At 35.2% G+C, this 19,749-nt stretch overlaps 1 protein-coding gene across 1 annotated transcript in view; it reads right to left on the bottom strand.

Moving 5' to 3' along the window:
• The window catches only part of ADGRG7 (adhesion G protein-coupled receptor G7), a 71,857-nt gene that overhangs the window by 26,611 nt on the left and 25,497 nt on the right, over positions 1-19,749 (bottom strand). Inside the window, exons 7-11 of the mRNA XM_043593976.1 lie at positions 17,219-17,343; positions 16,996-17,103; positions 13,610-13,770; positions 13,020-13,175; positions 1,885-1,997 (exon numbers count right to left, since the gene is read on the bottom strand). Of these exons, the coding sequence (XP_043449911.1) occupies positions 1,885-1,997; positions 13,020-13,175; positions 13,610-13,770; positions 16,996-17,103; positions 17,219-17,343 (663 nt within the window). The remainder of the gene's footprint in view (positions 1-1,884; positions 1,998-13,019; positions 13,176-13,609; positions 13,771-16,995; positions 17,104-17,218; positions 17,344-19,749) is intronic.

The following is a 19,749-nucleotide window of genomic DNA, read 5'->3' as shown; positions in this document are numbered from 1 at the left end:
GAATCCAACTTAATACAACCAATAATGGGACAGACTGACATCACATGCTTCTTGCTATACCACACTGAAAAAGACTTAATGATGTAGTATTCTCATCAAAAATATTTAACCCCTATCTAATCATGAGGAACATTTCAGACAAATCCTAAACTGTTGAATATTCTACTTTCTACAATATAACTGACACCAACATTTCAAAAGATTTAATGTACCCAAATACCAAAACAAACAGAAAAGCAGAGGAATTATTTTAGGCTAAATGAGACTAAGAACCATGAAAACTGGGGTTCCTGGGTGGCTCAGTTGGTTAAGTGTCCAACTTCGGCTCAGGTCATGATCTCACAGTTTGTGAGTTCAAGCACCACATCAGGTTCTATGCTGACAGCTCAGAGCCTGGAGCCTGCTTCAGATTCTGTGTCTCTCTCTCTCTCTACCCCTCCCCAACTCGTGCTGTCTCTTTCTCAAAAATAAATAAACATTAAAAAAATTTAAGAAACATAGCAACTAAATGAATTGGGGGGGGGGACCACTCAGCTATAACGGATATTAATGGAACAACTGAAGAAATTTGAATATGGATTGTATATTAACACAGTAACATTATATTAATGGTAAATTGGTTGAGTTGAATTTCCTGAGTGAGAATAATGGTATTATACCGTAGAAGAGAATACCTGTGTTCTTAGGAAATGCTTGAAAATTTAGCAAATTTCTATAGGTTTTCAACTTTTTAAATAAAATTTCAGGAAATATTTTAAACAGCAATGCTTTCAAAATAAAAAGTTCTGAGCCTACACATCTGAGAAAACACTTACGAGAGAATTTAGTAGGGAGAAATAATTCTGAAAGAAAGATGAATTCATCTTGGGATATCTTGAGTTTGTGAGGAGGACCACGTAGGAATACTCAATAGTCCCACTTATTCTACAGATATTCCTCTACTAAGGGCCAGGTACTGTGCTCAGTCTTGGGGATACACTAATCAAAACAAAACAAACAACAATAGAAACAACAAAATCAGAAAAAGTCACTGTTCTCATTGATTTTCATGCTGATGGGGAAAACAGAGAGTACCCAGGTAAACTAATAAATAACAAACTTATATTTACAGATTGATAAAAATGTAGCATTTGAAAAAAATAACAAGTGCTATATAAAATTGGACCTTTAGTGAGGAGGTCAAGGTGGAAAGAAATATGTGTTTATAGGTAATTTTTAAAGTTAGATTTCTTAAAAATTATTTATTTTTAAGAGAGAGAGCACAAGCTGGGAGTAACAGAGAGAGAGGGAGACAGAGGAGGCAAAGCGGGTGTTATGCTAACAGCAGAGAGCTCCATGTGGGGCATGAACCCAAAATCTGTGAGATCATGACCGGAGCCAAAGTCGGACACTTAACTGACTTAGCCACCCAGGTGCCCCTTAAGTTAGATTTTTTTTGAACTATGGAATTCAAAGACTTTTTAAAAGTTTGACCATTTGAAAACTTAATATGTATTTTAAATTAGTTTAATTTTCAAAAATATTGTTTAGCAATGTTTTGTTCTTTTATAAATGCAAATTGGTAGGTATGGTTCTATTCAACACAAAGGAACTATATAGCATTAATGAGCTATGGGACCACACTATTTTTACATGACAAACTTATAATCACATGGTATGTAATTTTTCTTCAAAGCATTTACCACAGTTTTAATTATAAACTTATTTGTATGTATTTCTTAGCCTCTTCAGAACTGAGTGTGCTCTTCTGTAAGATGAACTTGTTGAACTAATTCTGATTTCCCTTTTATCTCCAAGAGACCATATTATGATGAGAATATGTGCAGAGGAAATAATATCAAGATAGCAATTTTTCTTATAAAAGGAGCCTGTTTCACTTCTTACCTGGTGACAATCTGAAATACAATTGTAAGGGCCAGACCAGTAATGGACAGCGCACATCCAACATTGGATAATATGTCTAGTGATGCAGGATATTTATATTTCTTTTCGAAACTCTAAAAAACAAGTTAAGACTCATATTTTTTACTAACCATTCCTGAAATGTCTATGAAAGTCAACATCATAAAAAGTTACATTGGTCAAAATAACCAGATAGTTGCCAGATATGTCTTTTTATAAAACTGTTAATATATTTTAAAAAGAAATAAATTAACCCCTTTTCTCTAAGCAGTTTATATGAATTAGAGTGTTGAGAACAGTTATCTAACCAATTCAGTTAAAGAAAACATATATACTTTACCTCAATGTCTAAAATCTAAAACTTATCCCTCACGTTATTTTTGTGTGTAACTATCATCCAAGAGGAAATATGCATATCTGAGCTAATGTACTAAAAATAAAGTTGCAGAAATGTTTTTTGGACATGGAAAGATGTTCATGTGATCCTGCTAATTTTTTTTTAAACGGTAGTCTTATTGTTGTCCGATATATCTATATCTAGCCCAGTATTTTAATACATATTCATAGATAAGTATATTCTACAGAGAGGTAATAATGGTGGTCACTTGGTGGGTAGGATATATATAATATTTTTGCCTGCCTTTATTTTAATAGTTAAAAAATAGAAAGTAATATTTATATAACATGAAATTAATGTAGAAACATTAAAAAATACAGATTTCTCCTAACTGCCGGCTACCCCACATCACACCACCCTTCCTCTTGAAATCATATCTCTTCTCCAGATCTTACTTTTTTAATGTACTTACAAATATTACCCACGTCTCTTGAATAAATATATTTCTGCTTAATAGATAAACTTTCATACCTTATGCAATAAATATGTATTGCTTTTATAGGAAGAAAACAAAAGTAAAATAATTTTCATTTTTAAAAATTATAAAACAAAGACTTCATGTTACTTCCTGTGTACAGTATACTGACTAGATACCAAAGAATCATAGAATATACATAAACCTTCAAGCTTAGAAATCATCTATTCACTTAGAGCCTATCTGTTCCTATTTTAGATACATATTTATTTTATTTAGATATTTTATTTATTTATTTAGATATTTTAAAGTTCTAATCAAACTTTAAAAAAATTTGGCAACCCAAACTAATTACAAATGTGAGTGGTAGGCATTGAGGCAGATTCAGACATTAGTGAGAAGAAATAGCTGAAAGCCTGACCTCAGAAAAGAAGAAAAATAACTGTGACAATGTATTACGTATCATTTAATATATATAGCAACCCAAGCTTTACACATCTAGCAAATGATAGTAATGATCTTAAAGGTATCAAAAAAGTTAATTTTTATCTTTACTATTTTCTAATTAAGAAAGCAGATCTTTCTGCAATACGTTAGAAAATAATCAAGGTCAATTAAAATAATAAAGGTTTGATAGTTAAAATAAGAAAACTATAATTTCACACCTGTGAGAATGGCTAAAATTAACAACTCCGGAAATAACACGTTTGTGAGGATGTGGAGAAAGGGGAAACCTCTTACAGTGCTGGTGGGAATGCAAACTGGTGCAGCCATTCTGGAAAACAGTATAGAGGTCTTCAAAAAGTTAAAAATAGAACTACCCTTTGACCCAGCAATTAAACTACTAGGTATTTACCCAAAGGATACAAAAATGCTGACTTGAAGGGGCACATAAACCCCAATGTTTATAGCAGCATTATCCACAATAGCCAAATTATGGAAAAAGCACAAATGTCCATCAACTGAGGAATGGATAAAGAAGATGTGATATGAAGAAGATGTGCTGTGTGTCACACATACACACAATGGAATATTACTCAGACATCAAAAAGAATGAAATCTTGCCATTTACAATGACATGGATGGAGCTAGAGTGTATTATGCTAAGCAAAATAAGTCAGTCAGAGAAAGACAAATACCATATTATTTCACTCATATATGAAATCTAAGAAACAAAACAGATGAACATAGGGGAAGGGGGAAAAAAGAGGGAGGAAAACCATAAGAGACTCTAAACTACAGTGAACAAACAGAGTTAAAGGAGGGAAAGTGGGGGGAGGGATGGTCTAAATTGGTGATGGGTATTAAGGAGGGCACTTGTGATGAGCACTGGGTGTTATATGTAAGTGATGAATCACTGGATTCTACTCCTAAAACTAATATTAAACCATGTGTTAAGTAACTAGAATGTAAATTAAAACTTGATATAAAAAAAAATTGTACTGAAAGTTAAGTCCAGTACAGTAAAGTAAGAAAAAGAAATAAATGGGGGTGCCTGGGTGGCTGAGTTAGTTAAGTGTCAGACTCTTGATTTGGCTCAGGTCGAGATCTCATGAACCGTGAGATCAAGCCCCAAGTTGGGCTCTGTACTGAAAACGTAGAGCCTGCTTGGGATTCTCTCTCCCTTTGCCCCTGGCACACATGCACGTGTGTACTCTCTCTTTCCCTCTCACTTCCTCTCAAAAATAAATAAACTTTAAAAAGTGACATAAAGACTGTAAAATATAAATAAATAAATAAATAAATAAATAAATAAATAAATAAATAAGAAATCTATAGTTATTTCAAAAACTTTTGTAAATCAAGTACAGAGGAGTTAAGATGGCAGAGTAGTATAGGGAGCCTGAGCTTGTCTCATCCCTGAAATGCAGCTAGATCAGCATCAAACCGTTTTAAACACCTAGGAAACTGATCTGAGGATTAATGCAACAATCTGCATAATTGGAAACAGAGAACTTGGCAGGTATGGGGTGTGGAGAGGTGAAGTGGGGGAGAGAAAAGCCACGGAGCCATAGAGGGTACAGAGCTGTTTTCACAAAGAGAGGAAAGAAAGACAAAGGGGGAGAATGCAGCACATTGAAATCACACAAGAAAAGCACTCCCCCTATAAGTAGCTGGAGAGAAAGAGAGAAAGAGTGAAAATACCCGCAGGGACTGAAAACAATCAACACCTGTTCTCTGAGGGGGAGAAAAGGAGAGGGTTTCAATACTGCCAGGATTCTATAAACAGTGAAGTCCAAAGTCGGAAGTTTCAGAGCTCAGTGTTCTGGTGAGGAAGTAGGGAAAAATCCCCAGAATTTTCCAGGAGGAAGTAGTGTGGTCTGAGGAATCCGTGTACCACATAGGGAGAAGTGGTTCCCCAGATTGGAGTGCATTTGGTAGAGGCCATATGGGCTCCCCACAGGCGAAAGTCTCAGTGGACCTTGGAGAGTGGTCACGTTTATTGATATTAGAACAAAGACCCCAGAGTGCAGGGAAACCTAGTGCAGGCTGTGTGATGTGATTTGCCCACAGTGGCCTCTGCCACTGTGTGATCACAGGAACATTTTCTGGGGCAAGCCAGCTCCTGGCCATTGTATGGTGAGACCCTCCTGCAGAGAGTTGGCACAGGTCCAAGTCAAAGGGGTGTCTGAAGTGTGGGGTTTTGAAACACAGCCCTATCTGAGATAAAACTCTGGAGGGAGGTGCCACCTGGCAAGTGGACAGCTTGGACAGGTACAAGGTACAGGTGGGGAGTGGATGGAAGCCTATGACAAAGGAGGGTGCTTGATAGCAAGTCATGAGGCTACAGGCTCCTGTGTCAAAGGTGGGTAAAGTCATTTTCACTTCTAAAGCACATGTGTGCATGTGTGTGCATGCACACACACAAATCGACCCTAGTAAGCTAAGCAGTGCCACCAGGTGGAGAACGGAGCCATTACACCAAACCCTGCTCAACTGAACCCTCCAGGCACATCCCCCAGAAGACCAGCACAAATCCCTTCCACCTGCTTATTAGTCTACGACTATAATATGCTGCAAAGATTCTGTTCTAGGGGATACTGGATGTAACTTCATTCAGGTTTTATTCTGTTTGCTGGTTCTTTTATTTGCTCATTTTCTATAGTGTTTTTGCTTAGGTTCTTTTCTTTTTTCTTTCTTTTTGTTTCCTAGACACAGAAAGAGCAAATTCTTTTTTATTTTTTTATTCTATTTTATTTTCTTTATTTTATTTTATTCCATTTTATTATTTAAAATTTTTTTTAAAAAATTTAACTTTTTTCCTTTCTCTTTTTTCTCTATTTTATCAAGTTTCTCTCAACAAGCAAACCAAAACATGCCTAAGATCTAGCTTCCTTTATTTGATTTTGTTTTATTTTGTTTTTAATTTTTATTTTTTATTTTATTAATCTTTTTCTTCCTCCAAAATGACAAGATGGAGGAATTCAACTCAAAAGAAAAAACAGGAAGAAATGACAGCCAGGGATTTGATCAACACAGATATAATTAAGATGTCTGAACGAGAATTTAAAACCACAATTATAAGAATGCTACCTAGGGTTGAAAAGGATAGAAGATACCAGAGAATCCCTTTCTACAGAGACAAAAGAACTAAAATCTAGTCAGGCCAAAATTAAAAATACAATCTCAAATTCATGCCATAATGTAAGGATGGACAAAGCAGAGCAGAAAATCAGTGATATAGAAGATAAAATTATTGAAAATAATGAAGCAGAAAAAAAGAGGGAAACAAAGGCAAAAAGTCATGATACAAGACTTGGAGAACTCAGTGACTTATTAAAGAGGAATAATTTTCGAATCATTGCAGTCCCAGAAAAAGAAGAGAGAGAAAAAGGAGCAGAAGGTTTATGTGAGGAAATTATAGCTGAAAACCTTCCTAATCTGGGGAAACATACAGACATCAAAATCCAAGAAGCACAGAGAACTCCCATTAGATTCAACAAAACTGACCACCACCAAGGCATATCATAGTCAAATTCACAAAATACACAGACAAGGAAAGAATTATGAAAGTGTAAAAAAAAAGCCCTTAACCTACTAGGGAAGACAGATCAGGTTCACAGCAGACCTGTCCACAGAAACTTGGCAGACCAGAAAGAAGTGGCAGGATATATTCAATGTGCATAATCAGAAAAATATGCAGCTAAAAATTCTTTATCCAGCAAGGCTGTCAGTCAAAAGAGGAGGAGATAAAGAGTTTCCCAGACAAACAAAAACTAAAGGAGTTCATGACCACTAAATGAACCCTGCAAGAAACTTTAAGGGGGACTCCTTGAGTGGAGAAAAACAAAGAAAAAAAAAAGACCAAAAGCAACAAAGACTAGGAAGGACCAAAGAACATCCCCAGAAACACCAACTCTACAGGCAGCACAATGACACTAAATTTATATCTTTCAATAATCACACTAAATGTAAGTGGACTACATGCTCCAATCAAAATACATAGGATATCAAAATGGATAAGAAAACAAAACCCATCCATATGCTTCCTACAAGAGGCTCATTTTAGACTGAAGATACCTGCAGATTGAAAGTAAGAGGATGGAAGCCATCTGTCATGCTAATGGACATTAAAAGAAAGCTGGAGTACCCATACTTATATCAGACAAACTAGATTTTTTTTAATTTTTTTAATGTTTATTTATTTTTGAGAGAGAGACAGAGTGTGAGCAGGGGAGGGGTAGAGAGAGAGGGAGACACAGAATCTGAACCAGGCTTCAGGCTCTGGGCTGTCAGCACAGAGCCTGACTCAGGGCTCAAACTCAAGAGCTGTGACATCATGACCTGAGCCAAAGTCAGACACTCAACCAACTGAGCCACCCAGGTGCCCCATATAAGACAAACTAGATTTTAAAACAAAGATTATAACAAGAAATGAAGATGAAGGGCATTATATCATAGTTAGGGGGACTGTCCACCAAGAAGAGCTAACAATTATAAATATTTATGCCCCCAAATTGAAACATCCAAATAAATACATCAATTAATCACAAACATAAAGAAACACATAGATAATAATATCATAATAGTAGGGGACTTCAACACCCCACTTATATAAATGGATAGGTCATCTAAGCAGAAAATCAACAAAGTAAACAATGGCTCTCAATTACACACTGTACTGGATGGACTTAACAGATATATTCAGAACATTTCATCCTAAAGCAGCATAATACACATCCTTCTTGAGTCCACATGGAACATTTTCCAGAATAGATCACATACTGGGTCACAAATCAGCCCTGAACAAGTACAAAAAGATAGATATCACGCCATGCACATTTTCAGACAACAATGCTATGAAACTTGAAATCAACCACAGGAAAAAATTTGGAAAGACCACGAATATGTGGAAATTAAAGAACACCCTACTAAAGAAAGAATAATCTAACCAATAAATTAAAAAGGAAATGCAAAAGTACATGGAAGCCAATGAAAATAAAAACAAAACCCCTGGGAGAAGCAAAGGCAATCATGAAAGGGAAGTATATAGCAATCCAGGCCTTCCTAAAGAAGGAAAAAATATCTCAGATACACAACCTAACCTTACACCTAAAGGAACTGGAAAAAGAACAGTAAATAAAGCCCCCAAACAGCAGAAAGGCAATAATAAAGATTACAGCAGAAATCAATTATATATATATATATATATATATATATATATATATACACACACACACATATATACATATATATATATCAACAATAGCCTATCTATATATACATATATGTGTATATATATGTGTGTGTGTGTGTGTGTGTGTGTGTGTGTGTATCAAGAGTATAACAGATCAACAAAACCAGGATTTGGTTCTTTGAAAGAATTAACAAATTGATAACCCCCTAACCAGACTTATCAAGAAGAAAAAAGAAAGGACCCAAATAAATAAAATCATGAATGAAAGGGGAGAGACCACAATTAAAACCACAGAAATACAAACAATTATAAGAGAATATTATAAGCAATTATATGCCAACAAATTGGGCAATCTGAAGGAAATGCACAAATTCTTAAAAGCATATAAACTACCAAACTAAAACAGGGAGAAATAGAAAATTTACACAGACCCATAACCATAAAGAAATTGAATCAGTAATAAAAAATTTCCCAAAAAACAAGATCCCAGGGCCAAATGGCTTCCCAGGGGAATTCTACTAAACATTTGAAGAAGCATTAATATCTGTTCTTTTGAGGCTGTTACAAAAAATAGAAATGGAAGGAAAAATTCCAAACTCATTCTACAAAGCCAGCATTACCTTGATTTCAAAACCAGACAAAGACCCCACTAAAAAGGAGAATTACAGACAATCTCCCTGATGAACATGGATGCAAAAATTCTCAGCCAGATAATAGCAAACCAAATCCAACAATACATTAAAGGAATTATTCATCACAATCAAGTGAGATTTATTCCTGGGCTGCAGGAGTGGTTCAATATCTGCAAGTCAATCAGTGAGATACATCACATCAATAAAAGAAAGGATAAGAACCACATGATCCTCTCAATAGATGTAGAAAAAGCATTTGATAAAATACAGCACCCTTTCTTAATAACAACCCTCAAGAAAGTAGGGATAGAAGGAACATACCTCAAGATCATAAAGGCTATATACAAAAGACCCACAGCTAATATCATCCTCGATGGGGAAAAACTGAGAGCTTTCCCCCTAATGTCGGGAACATGACAGGGATGTCCACTTTCACCATGGTTGTTCAACACAGTGTTGGAAGTCCTAGCTTAAGCAATCAGACAACAAAAAGAAATAAAATGCATCAAAATCAGTAAGGAAGAAGTCAAACTTTTACTCTTCACAGATGACATGCTACTTTACATGGAAAACCTGAAAGACACTACCAAAAAACTTCTAGAACTGATCCATGAATTCAGCAAAGTTGCAGGTTAGAAAATCAATGTACAGAAATTGGTTGCACTTCTATACACCAATATTGAAGAAGCAAAAGAGAAATCAAGGAATATATTCCATTTACAGTTACACCAAAAGCTGTAAAATACCTAGGAATAAACCTAACCAAAGAAATATCTGTACACTGAAAATTCTACAAAAGTTATGAAAGAAATTGAAGAAGACATAAAGAAATGGAAAAACATTCCATGCTCATGTATTAGAACAAATATTGTTAAAATACACAATTACAATTGTTGTACAAATACAATTCAACAATTGTTGAATCTACACATTCAACACAATCCCTATCAAAATAAACAGCATTCTTCAGAGCTAGAGCACAAAATTCAAAAATTCGTATGGAATCAGAAAAGACCCCAAAGTAATCTTGAAAAATAAAACCAAAGCTGGAGACATCACAATTCTGGGCCTCAAGCTTTGTTACAAAGCTGTAATCATCAAGACAGTATGGTACTGGCACAAAACAGACACATAGATCAATGGACAGAATAGAGACCCCAGAAATGGACCCACAAACATATGGTCAACTAATCTCTGACAAAGCAAGAAAGAATGTCCAATAGAAAAGGCAGTCTTTTCAGCAAATCATGTTGGGAAAATTGGACAGAAACATGCAGAAAAATAAACCTGGATTACTTTCTTACACTACACACACACACAAAACTCAAAATGGATGAAAGACCCAATTGTGAGACAGGAAACCATTAAAATCCTTGAGGAGAAAACAGGCAACAACCTCTAACCTCATCCATAGCAACTTCTTACTTGCCTAGAGGCAAGGGAAACAAAACAAAAAATGAACTATTGGAACTTCTTCAAGATAAAAAGCTTCTGCACAGTGAAGGAAACAATCAAAACTAAAAGGCAACTGATGGAATGGGAAAAGATATTTGCAAACGACATATCAGATAAAGGGTTAGTATCCAAAATCTATAAAGAAGTTACCAAACTCAACATCCAAAAATCAAATAATCCAGTGAAGAAACGGGCAAAAAACATGGACACTTTTCTAAAGAGTACATCTAGATGGCTAACAGACACATGAAAAAATGCTCAACTTCACCCATCATCAGGGAAATACAAATGAAAATCACAATGAGATACCACCTCACACCTGTCAGAGATACCACCTCACACCTAACAACTCAGGATATCACAGATGTTGGCAAGGATGTAGAGAAAGGGGAACCCTTTTGCACTGCTGCTGGGAATGCAAACTGGTGCAGCCACCTCTAAAGAACAGCGTGGAGGTTCCTCAAATAATTAAAAATAGAACTATCGGATGACCCAGCAATTGCACTATTAGGTATTTATCCAAATGATACCAAAATGCTGATTTGAAGGGTCACATGCACCCCAATATTTATAGCAGCACTATCAACAATAGCCAAATTATGGCAAGAACCCAAATATCCATTGACTGACGAATGGATAAAGAAGAAATGGCATATATATATATATATATGCACACACACACACATATACATATATGAATATTACTCTGTGATCAAAGAGAATGAAATCTTGCCTTTTGCAACAACATGGATGGAACTAGAATGTATTATGCTAAGTAAAATAAGTCAGTCAGTCAGAAAAAGACAAATATCATAAAATTTTATTCATAATTGGAATTTAAGAAACAAAACAGATGAACAAAGGGGAAGGGAAGGAAAAATAAGACAAAAACAGAGAGGGGGGCAAACCATGAGAGACTTTTAAATACAGAGAATAAGCTGAGAGCTGCTGGAGGGGAGGTGGGTGAGGGAATGGGCTAAATGCGTGATGGATATTAAGAAAGACACTTGTTGGGATGAGTACTGGGTGTTATATGTAAGGGATGAATCACTAAATTCTACTTCTGAAACCATTATTACACTATATGTTAACTAACTTGGATTTAAATAAAATTTAAAAAAATAAATAAAAATGTATGCAATAATTTTTTTTATAAGAAAGTTTCCAACATTTGATATCCTATGTTGTGCCAGTATGTTCTGATCTCTATTGGCTTCCCAAATATAGCTACATCACATTTAGTGGAGAATGGAAACATCTGCTTGTCTCAGGAAGATTCATAGTATCAATAAGTGTAAGACACTACATCCTTCCCCATTACATTACATATAAAAGCATTCCATCAAGTGTAAAAACTAACATTTTTGGTTTTACCAGAATAATACATTTCTGAAAATAGAACAAACAGAAGTTTCTCTCTTAAAAGAGTCAACCCAAGAACTTTCAAAGGTGCATTTTTAGCTGAACATCAGAGCTAAGTGTTATCAGTTATCACACAGGGTAGCTTTGGAGCTAAAAGATATAAGGAATACATTAATAGATGAATGGATAAGGAAGATGTGGTATGTTTGTATGATGAAATATTATGAAGTCATAAAAAAGGATGAGATTGTGCCATTTGCAACAACATGGGTGGACTTCGAGGGTATTATGCTAAGGGACATAAGTCAGACTGAGAAAGAAAAATACCATATCATTTCACTCATGTGAAATCTAAAAACAAAAACACTTGAATAAACAAACAAAAAGCATAATCAGACCTGTAAATACAGAGAATAAACTGATGTTGCCAGAGGGCAGAGAATGGAGGAGAACAAAATGAGTGAAGGGAGTGAGAAATACAGACTTTCAGTTATGGAATAAATAATTACAGGAATAAAAGGAAAAGCATAAGGAATATAGTCAGTGGTACTGTGGTAGCATTGAAAGGTGACAGATGATAGCTCCACTTGTGGTGAGCACAGTCTAATGTAGAAACGTGTCGAATCACTATGCTGTACACCTGAAACTAATGTAACATTGTGTGTCAACTATATTCATATTTTTAAAAAATTGCTTTTAAGCTTTAAGAAATACATAAAGGAACTATGGAACAAATTGGATAAATTCAAGAGTTTTTCCTCTTTTATCTTCTAGCATAAACTTAGCAATGTAGATTATTCCAGTGGAAAAAGCTTTGAGTAACTTATTTAAACTGTCCACCCATAGTCAAGTATGCATTAAACCCACCCTCGACACAGACTATACAGCCTTACCTCTGGCTATAACAACTTCAAGTTTCACATGTGAGTTAGTTGAATGGAGTCTGTCAGCTCCTCTTTTGCATATGGGCTCCCTTCTCACTAATAAATGCACAGTGCTGAACTCACCCACCCTGAGACCATACTGTGAAAAGCTCTATTTACTTGCTTTTACCAGAACTTCCTTTTTAAGTCATCACTCCATTCCCTGTTTTTCCGTGTAATCTAGGTTGAATTTCTATGCAAAATAAGCCCCAAAGGTATCTCCAACTTAGTATATACCAGAGCTGTGTATAAGGAAAATTCTTGGCCCGAAAGAGATTACTATGTACATCCTTACCATTAATACAGCAAAATTCGTAGTATGGTTGCAGTGGCAGTACAAGAATTCATCAGTGCCCCTCCGTTTGTGACAGCCATTTGTGTCCCAATCCTTTTTTATAAAATTCCAATAGACACAGGCATAGGAATGAATTTGGAACGTTTTTGGATCATACTGTAAATTGAAAAAATTACAATTAATTTCTTTTTAAATACTTAACCAGGTAGAAAAAAATCAAATAGAAGAAAATAAGCATATTAGAAATCAATTAGGTATGTACTAAGTGTAACATCTTCATTATAGATTAGGGAGGAGGGAAAAGGATATGAAATTCAAATTAGTTCATTTTGCATTTAGCTAGTCTGACAAAAACATAGGTGGGAGAAGGTATAAATGAATATTTTCAAAGAATCTTTCACAGAATTTTCCTGTGAAATAACTATATTATACGCATGAAACTAATGTTACACTGTATGTTAACTAACAGGAATTTAAACAAAAACTTAAAAAAATAAAGGGTTTTTCTGTAGATTTCTTTTGCCCAACCAACCCTGCTTTTGTAATCAAAAGTGGACAGATTTTTTTTTGTTGTTAGTGGGAAAACTCACCCTTGGGTTAAAGACAATTTCAACAGAAGTTCTCTGATCTTTTTTTGTTTCATCAGTTTTGCCTGAGATAATTTTTTGACTAAAATTTGATTTAGTTTTAAAAATTTTTGATCGGAAAAACTTGCTGTTTTGATACACTATAAAGCCACATGTTGTGTTACCTGTGAAGAAAAAAAATAAATGAAAACTAAAATCAACAAATGAACCTAAGGGCAAACAAAAAACAAAGTCCCATGTCATTGTTCAACTGCATGGCTGCTTATCTTTGAGTAAAACACAGTAAAAATGGTTTGCTGGCTGAATCTTTCTTCAATTGCAATATGTAATTAACATATATAACCCGTGGCTTGCCATTCCACTCACGTTAATTTTTTTTCCTGAGTTTCAGATTCCTTACCTTCTAAATAGGGACAAAAGTTTCTACCTAATCCACCTCAAGGAGGTATTGTGAGGATCGCATGTATAAAAATAACATCTTGCTTTCTATGCAGCAAGAGTGAACATGACACTCAGGTAGCCTAAAGCCATGTCTCTTTACCCACTGTTAAGACATCAGACCAGAAACAGTGAGCGAATATGGAGGCAGCTGTGCCTAGAAAAGTGGTCTGTGAGTTCTGTGTCCTGTTAAAAGGGACTGAGCAGAAACCAGTCTATTCAGCCACAGAGCCAGGAGCTCACATTGCACCTATTAGGGACTGTTTCAGTGGAGCCAGATACTTTCCATCATCTCTTGAACTATTGACTACTTCATGATGATCACAGGTCTTTCCCGAGGCTGAAAGGCTATTGTGACATATTTCTTAAGGGGGCTGGAAAAAGCGGTCAGCTATTCCTCAGAGGCCCTAGAAAAGCATGGCCACAGCAGAGGGTTTTTGTATGGAGGCTGGCCATGGCAGTGGTCAAACAGAACAACCTGAGGAATGCCTCTTAACACTTTGTACAACTGTTGTCATATTTAAAACAGAAGCAACAAAAATAATTACACATTTTAGACTGAAATAATTTTCTAACCTCTGCTTTTACTAGTGATATCGGGAAAACTAAAACCCTGGCAGTGAGCCAGCATATTCAGTGTGATTGCATATATAGGCAGACAATGTCCTGACAACTCCTAAAATGTCCTCCACAGCCAGCCATGTTGTTCTATCCTCTACCCAGAAATAAAGACGTTGCTTTACAGAGTTTTTACATGGCACATTGACCTTACCAAATTGTTCCTTCTCAACACTAGATAACAAAGTTAAACCTAAAAATCTAGTAAGGCTTCTTTTCATTATTATTGTTTTTTATAAAAGAATGACATGGTTGATTTAAAGGTCAAATCTATATAAATATATAAATTAAAAAATGAAAATTCTTGCTTACCCCTCTCCTCATTCCTACAGTATTTTGCTCATTTATTAGAAAACAATCACTTTCAACTAGATCTTCAGATTCACTAGAAGAAATTCTATTTACCTATAATTTTTTTAAATATCTGTATTTCTGGATATACCTTCTTGACAGTTTTTTCTTTCAAGTTTTTATTTAAAATCTAGTTAGTTAACATATAATGTAATATTGGTTTCAGGAGTAGAATTTAGTAATTCATCAGTTACGTATAACAGCCAGTGCTTATCATAACAAATGCCCTCCTTAATACCCATTTAGCCCATCCCTCCACCCACCTCACCTCCATTGACTCTCAGATTGTTCTCTATAGTTAAGACTCTCTTATGGTTTGCCTCCCTCTCTCTCTTTTTTTATTCCCTTCCTCTATGTTTTGTTTCTTAAATTCCACATATGAGTGACATCATATGGCATTTGTCTTTCTCTGACTGACTTATTTTGCTTAGCATAATACACTCTAGTTCCATCCATGTCATTGCTACAGACTGGAGGAAAGATATTTGTGACTTATATATAACAAATATATAACTTTGTGTTCAGAGTACACAAAGAACTTCTAATGACCAATAAGAAAAAGACAAACAAAAAGCCAGTAGAGAAATGATCATAGTGTTTGAATAGGCAAGTCACAGAGTAGAAAATCAGAATGTCTAATAACACATGAAAAGATGTTCAAGTAAAGGAAGGAAAAAAATCTAACGTATCATTGAACTTCAAAACTGCAAAAGGAATATAAAAATACTCGTAACATATTTATCAGATAGGCAAAAGTTAAGATAACATATGAATAAATCTCCAAAAAGAGATGTTTAGTTTTCAAAAAAAGCAAGTTCCCCCAAAAAATTAATTAAATTAAAATTTAAAAAAGCAAGTTCCATACAACATGATACCACTTATGTAAATATTTTAAACACCTGCAAAATAGACTATTTTATGTATGGATATATAAATATGTAGCACAAGTTTAAAGACAAACATAAAAATGAAGCATACCAACTTCAGATAGATGTTATTTCTGGGGAGGAGAGATGGGAAAAGGTAGGGCACAGAACTTCAGGTGCAGCTGTAATATCTTCTTTTTTTTTAGGGGGTCTGAAGCAAACATAGCAAAATTTGACATCAGTTTGCCTTGTTGGTGGGTACATAGGTGTGCTTACATTATTTTCTGTACTTTTCTATATGAATGAAATATTCTTTAATTAAAAGAAAAACACAGAAAGAACAAAAAAGACTTAGATTTAGTCTCTCCTTCACAAAGAATGTATCCAAAGCAAATGGAAGTAAAATTCCACAGCATGCCAGACACACGAACAATACCCGCTTCTTCTTTAGTAATGCCATTATTAATTCTAAAATGTATACTTTCTAGTATCAGATTTTTTTTTATTTGGGGAGAGAATAAAGCAATGTGTGTGCCTATTTTGCTTATTGTTATTGTCAAAATAATCACTTTTTTTAGACTTTGAAAAGTACCAACATTTCACGTTAGACATAAAAATTCCTGAAGGGCCGTATGCAAGATGATAGGGTAAGTACCATAGTAGTGGAGATAGCTAAAATCTGTTGCCACAAGAAGGTGACTGTGTCAGTTACATAAAATATCCTGAGGCAGGCCCATAGGATGAATCCATGCCTGTAAATGCCATGCCACTAGTAAATATGGGCAGAATTTGTGACCGAATATTTTTAAATGTATTTTTAAGTGTAAAACAGACCTGCATTAGCTAGATTTTTGTTAGAAAAAAAGATCTGTGTCCATGATCAGAGTATTTCAACTCTGCTCCAAGGCTTTTGAAGAAAAAAAAAAAGAGAGAAAGAAATCATCTCTATCATCCAGAATAGTAGAGATTACCATAATTTGTCAGAGCTCAAATGAACTCAAATGCAAATTACTTAGTATGAAACTAATTAAACATTATTTTTCACTCAGTGGATTTTAAGTTACTAATTCCATAAATTTGAGGGTATTTTTTACTGAAACAAAGTTTGAGACCTACTTTTTGAGGTATTGAGCAAAATTTGAAGTTCAGTCTCTGCATCTGGATTAGGGTTGCTCACATTTGTGTCCACAGTTATGGAACCAGAAATGAGAGAATCACTATCTCCTGTGAGAGGGAGAAAAGTAGAATTTTAAGTCAACATTTTCACAAATAGGGCATTGTTCATGGTTGATAGCAGAATGCTCTCTGCTATCATAAGTACATGAGATAAACACCTCACCTTTCTTCACAGAGAAGAGCACAGTGTTTTTTGTAGAGAATAAAACATTCTGTACTGCTACATTAGGTTTCACCACTGAATTGTTATTCAAAGACAAGGAATAACTCTCCATTTGTTGAATAAGCCTGTATAGAATAAAACATAACAACATAATATTCTATAGATTTGTCATAAAAATCAGTGGTATGTGTTCTCTCCCACATTCCAGTAAAAAGGCATGACCACAGAACTCATGTGATCACACAATGGCACAACCAACTTAAAATAATTTATTTTCTTCACCAGAGTCTTTCTTTGTTACATATAATTTTTCTAAAGTTCTGGTGGACTCTCTCCCCTGAAAGATACCCTGTATATAGATTCCAGACAGCTGGAACTCAAGAAAGACAAATTTCCCCATAGAAATAATCTTTATTGTGCTGCTCTTCACAAAAGGGTGGTGTTGCTACCCATCATTGACCGGACATGTGCTTCTTGCTTCTACAGTGGTGAGAATCAATTTCCACTTATTCAACTCCCTTCTCTTCTCTCACATGAACCCCTTCAGGTCTCAAGCATCTCTTGTGAGTTGGTGGTTCCAGAGGCAACAATTCATTTGGAACCATGTAAGAGTACATCTTTGAGCTCACAGCCTCAGTTATTAACTAAACATTGCAGGTTTCCACTATATTCTTTTCTACTTTGGATAACTTCAAAGACAGATTAGATAGAAGGTTGGAGGGAGTGGGGAGAACCTGTCAATTTGGTGTTCTCCAAGAAAAGTCATAAGACCTTTTCTTTTCCTTGTTTGCTTTAAGAAATATTTGTACTATTTCTGTACTTGACAAAACAAAATCTCTATATCTAAGATAAATGGTTCAATCTAGTTTTCCTAGAAAGAAGGGATTTCATTAAAATGTAGTTGTTCCATATTCTAAATTTTTATTTTGTCCACTAAAGTATTTTTCCCTTCCCCAAGTGACATAATAAAGAAATAAACTTTAAAATAATTAAATATTGTTTTTATAAATAGAATGTGACAATCATTCATATGGAACCATTTGAGTTGCTTTCTCTGTTTTAAATGTTTTCTATTCATAACTCCATTTTATGAATTTTTAGCAATTCACACTAAAGAATAAAGAATAACAACCATACTCCATGTAAAGAATAACAGTCATACTCCAGAGCTGCTTTCAACAGAAGGAATGCCTAACAAAATTCTAATCTTCTAAGAACATATTTTGTACATTTGTCAACCAAACAATATCTGTTGAGCACCTAATAAGAGGTCAGTACCCTGTGAAACACTGGAGATAGCAAGAGGTGCTCCCTCAGGCATTTGAAGGCTAAAGGGAACAATGTACTAGATATATGGCAGTGACTGCAGGGTCCATAACCACTTTTCAAGCGTTGCTCTAGTCACAGCCACTTTCAAGGCTGTATTTTTCTTCCATGTGATTCTTCCCTCCTCTTGCCATCGCTGATTATATTAGAGATGCATGCTCTGCCTCAGGGTACCCAACGCAGAGGCTGACCAAAACCAGCACAAATGACTAGAAGAAGCAATCAGATTCTTTCACCCAGGAATTTTCAAGTTAGTGTCATAGTCATATCAGGACAACCATGGTTTAGAGGGGACCAGAGAGGTCATTCTGTCATTGTAAAGACAAATACAAATTAAAAATAAGAGACTTAACTTTCCTGTTGAAAATAAGAGAAGAAATTTCTCTCTCTTCCTTTTCCTATGAGCATTTACTTTGTAAAGTACTTTGTAAGTACTTTCTCCTCTCTTTGAAATATAAATTCTTTTGTAAGCTAGATGGCAGGGCGTCTGGGTGGCTCAGTCGGCTAAGCATCAGACTTCAGCTCAGGTCATAATCTCACAGTTTGTGGGTTCAAGCCCTGCATCTTGCTCTGTGATGATGGTTCAGAGCCTAAAGCCTGCTTCAGATTCTGTGTCTCCCTCTCTTTCTGTCCCTCCCCTGCTCATACTCTGTCTCTCTCACTCTCTTTCTCTCAAAAATAAATAAACATTAAAAATTTAAAAAAAAGAAAAGAAGAAAGCTAGATGGGCATTTTGTCAATTTATGACCTAGGAATGTCTTTTGCAAGGACATGGAAGCCGTCTTTTTGAAATGTAAACATCAAGGGAGTTAGCGCCCCTATTTTCCAGTTTCTGTGGAGGGTAGGAGCCTAATTTTAGTGGGTGGGTACCTTGCTCCAAGTTGCAAAGCTACCTCCTGTCATAAAGATATGTGAAGTTTGTTCTTCCTCTGAATAAAGTCAGTTAGCTAATACAAATGGTCACCTCAATTACCAGGTTAACCTAGGATGAACTATGTGTGACAAATAGTGCTGTTAAGTTCTCTTAATTGAGGATTAGTTATTGATTACCTGAAAACTGGTATGTAATGGGATATATCTGGTTGGCTATATAAAGCAGTGAGACTCCTTTCTATCTGCAATCTCTTAGTGTTTGCCTATGATACACATCACATTCTGCTTTAATGCTTATGCAATAAAGAGTGTTTTCTTTCTCTACTGTCCTT

The sequence above is a fragment of the Prionailurus bengalensis genome, chromosome C2, assembly GCF_016509475.1.
Source record: "Prionailurus bengalensis isolate Pbe53 chromosome C2, Fcat_Pben_1.1_paternal_pri, whole genome shotgun sequence".
In the NCBI taxonomy this organism is placed as follows: Eukaryota; Metazoa; Chordata; class Mammalia; order Carnivora; family Felidae; genus Prionailurus; species Prionailurus bengalensis.
This window is presented reverse-complemented; position numbering and strand designations above follow the sequence as displayed.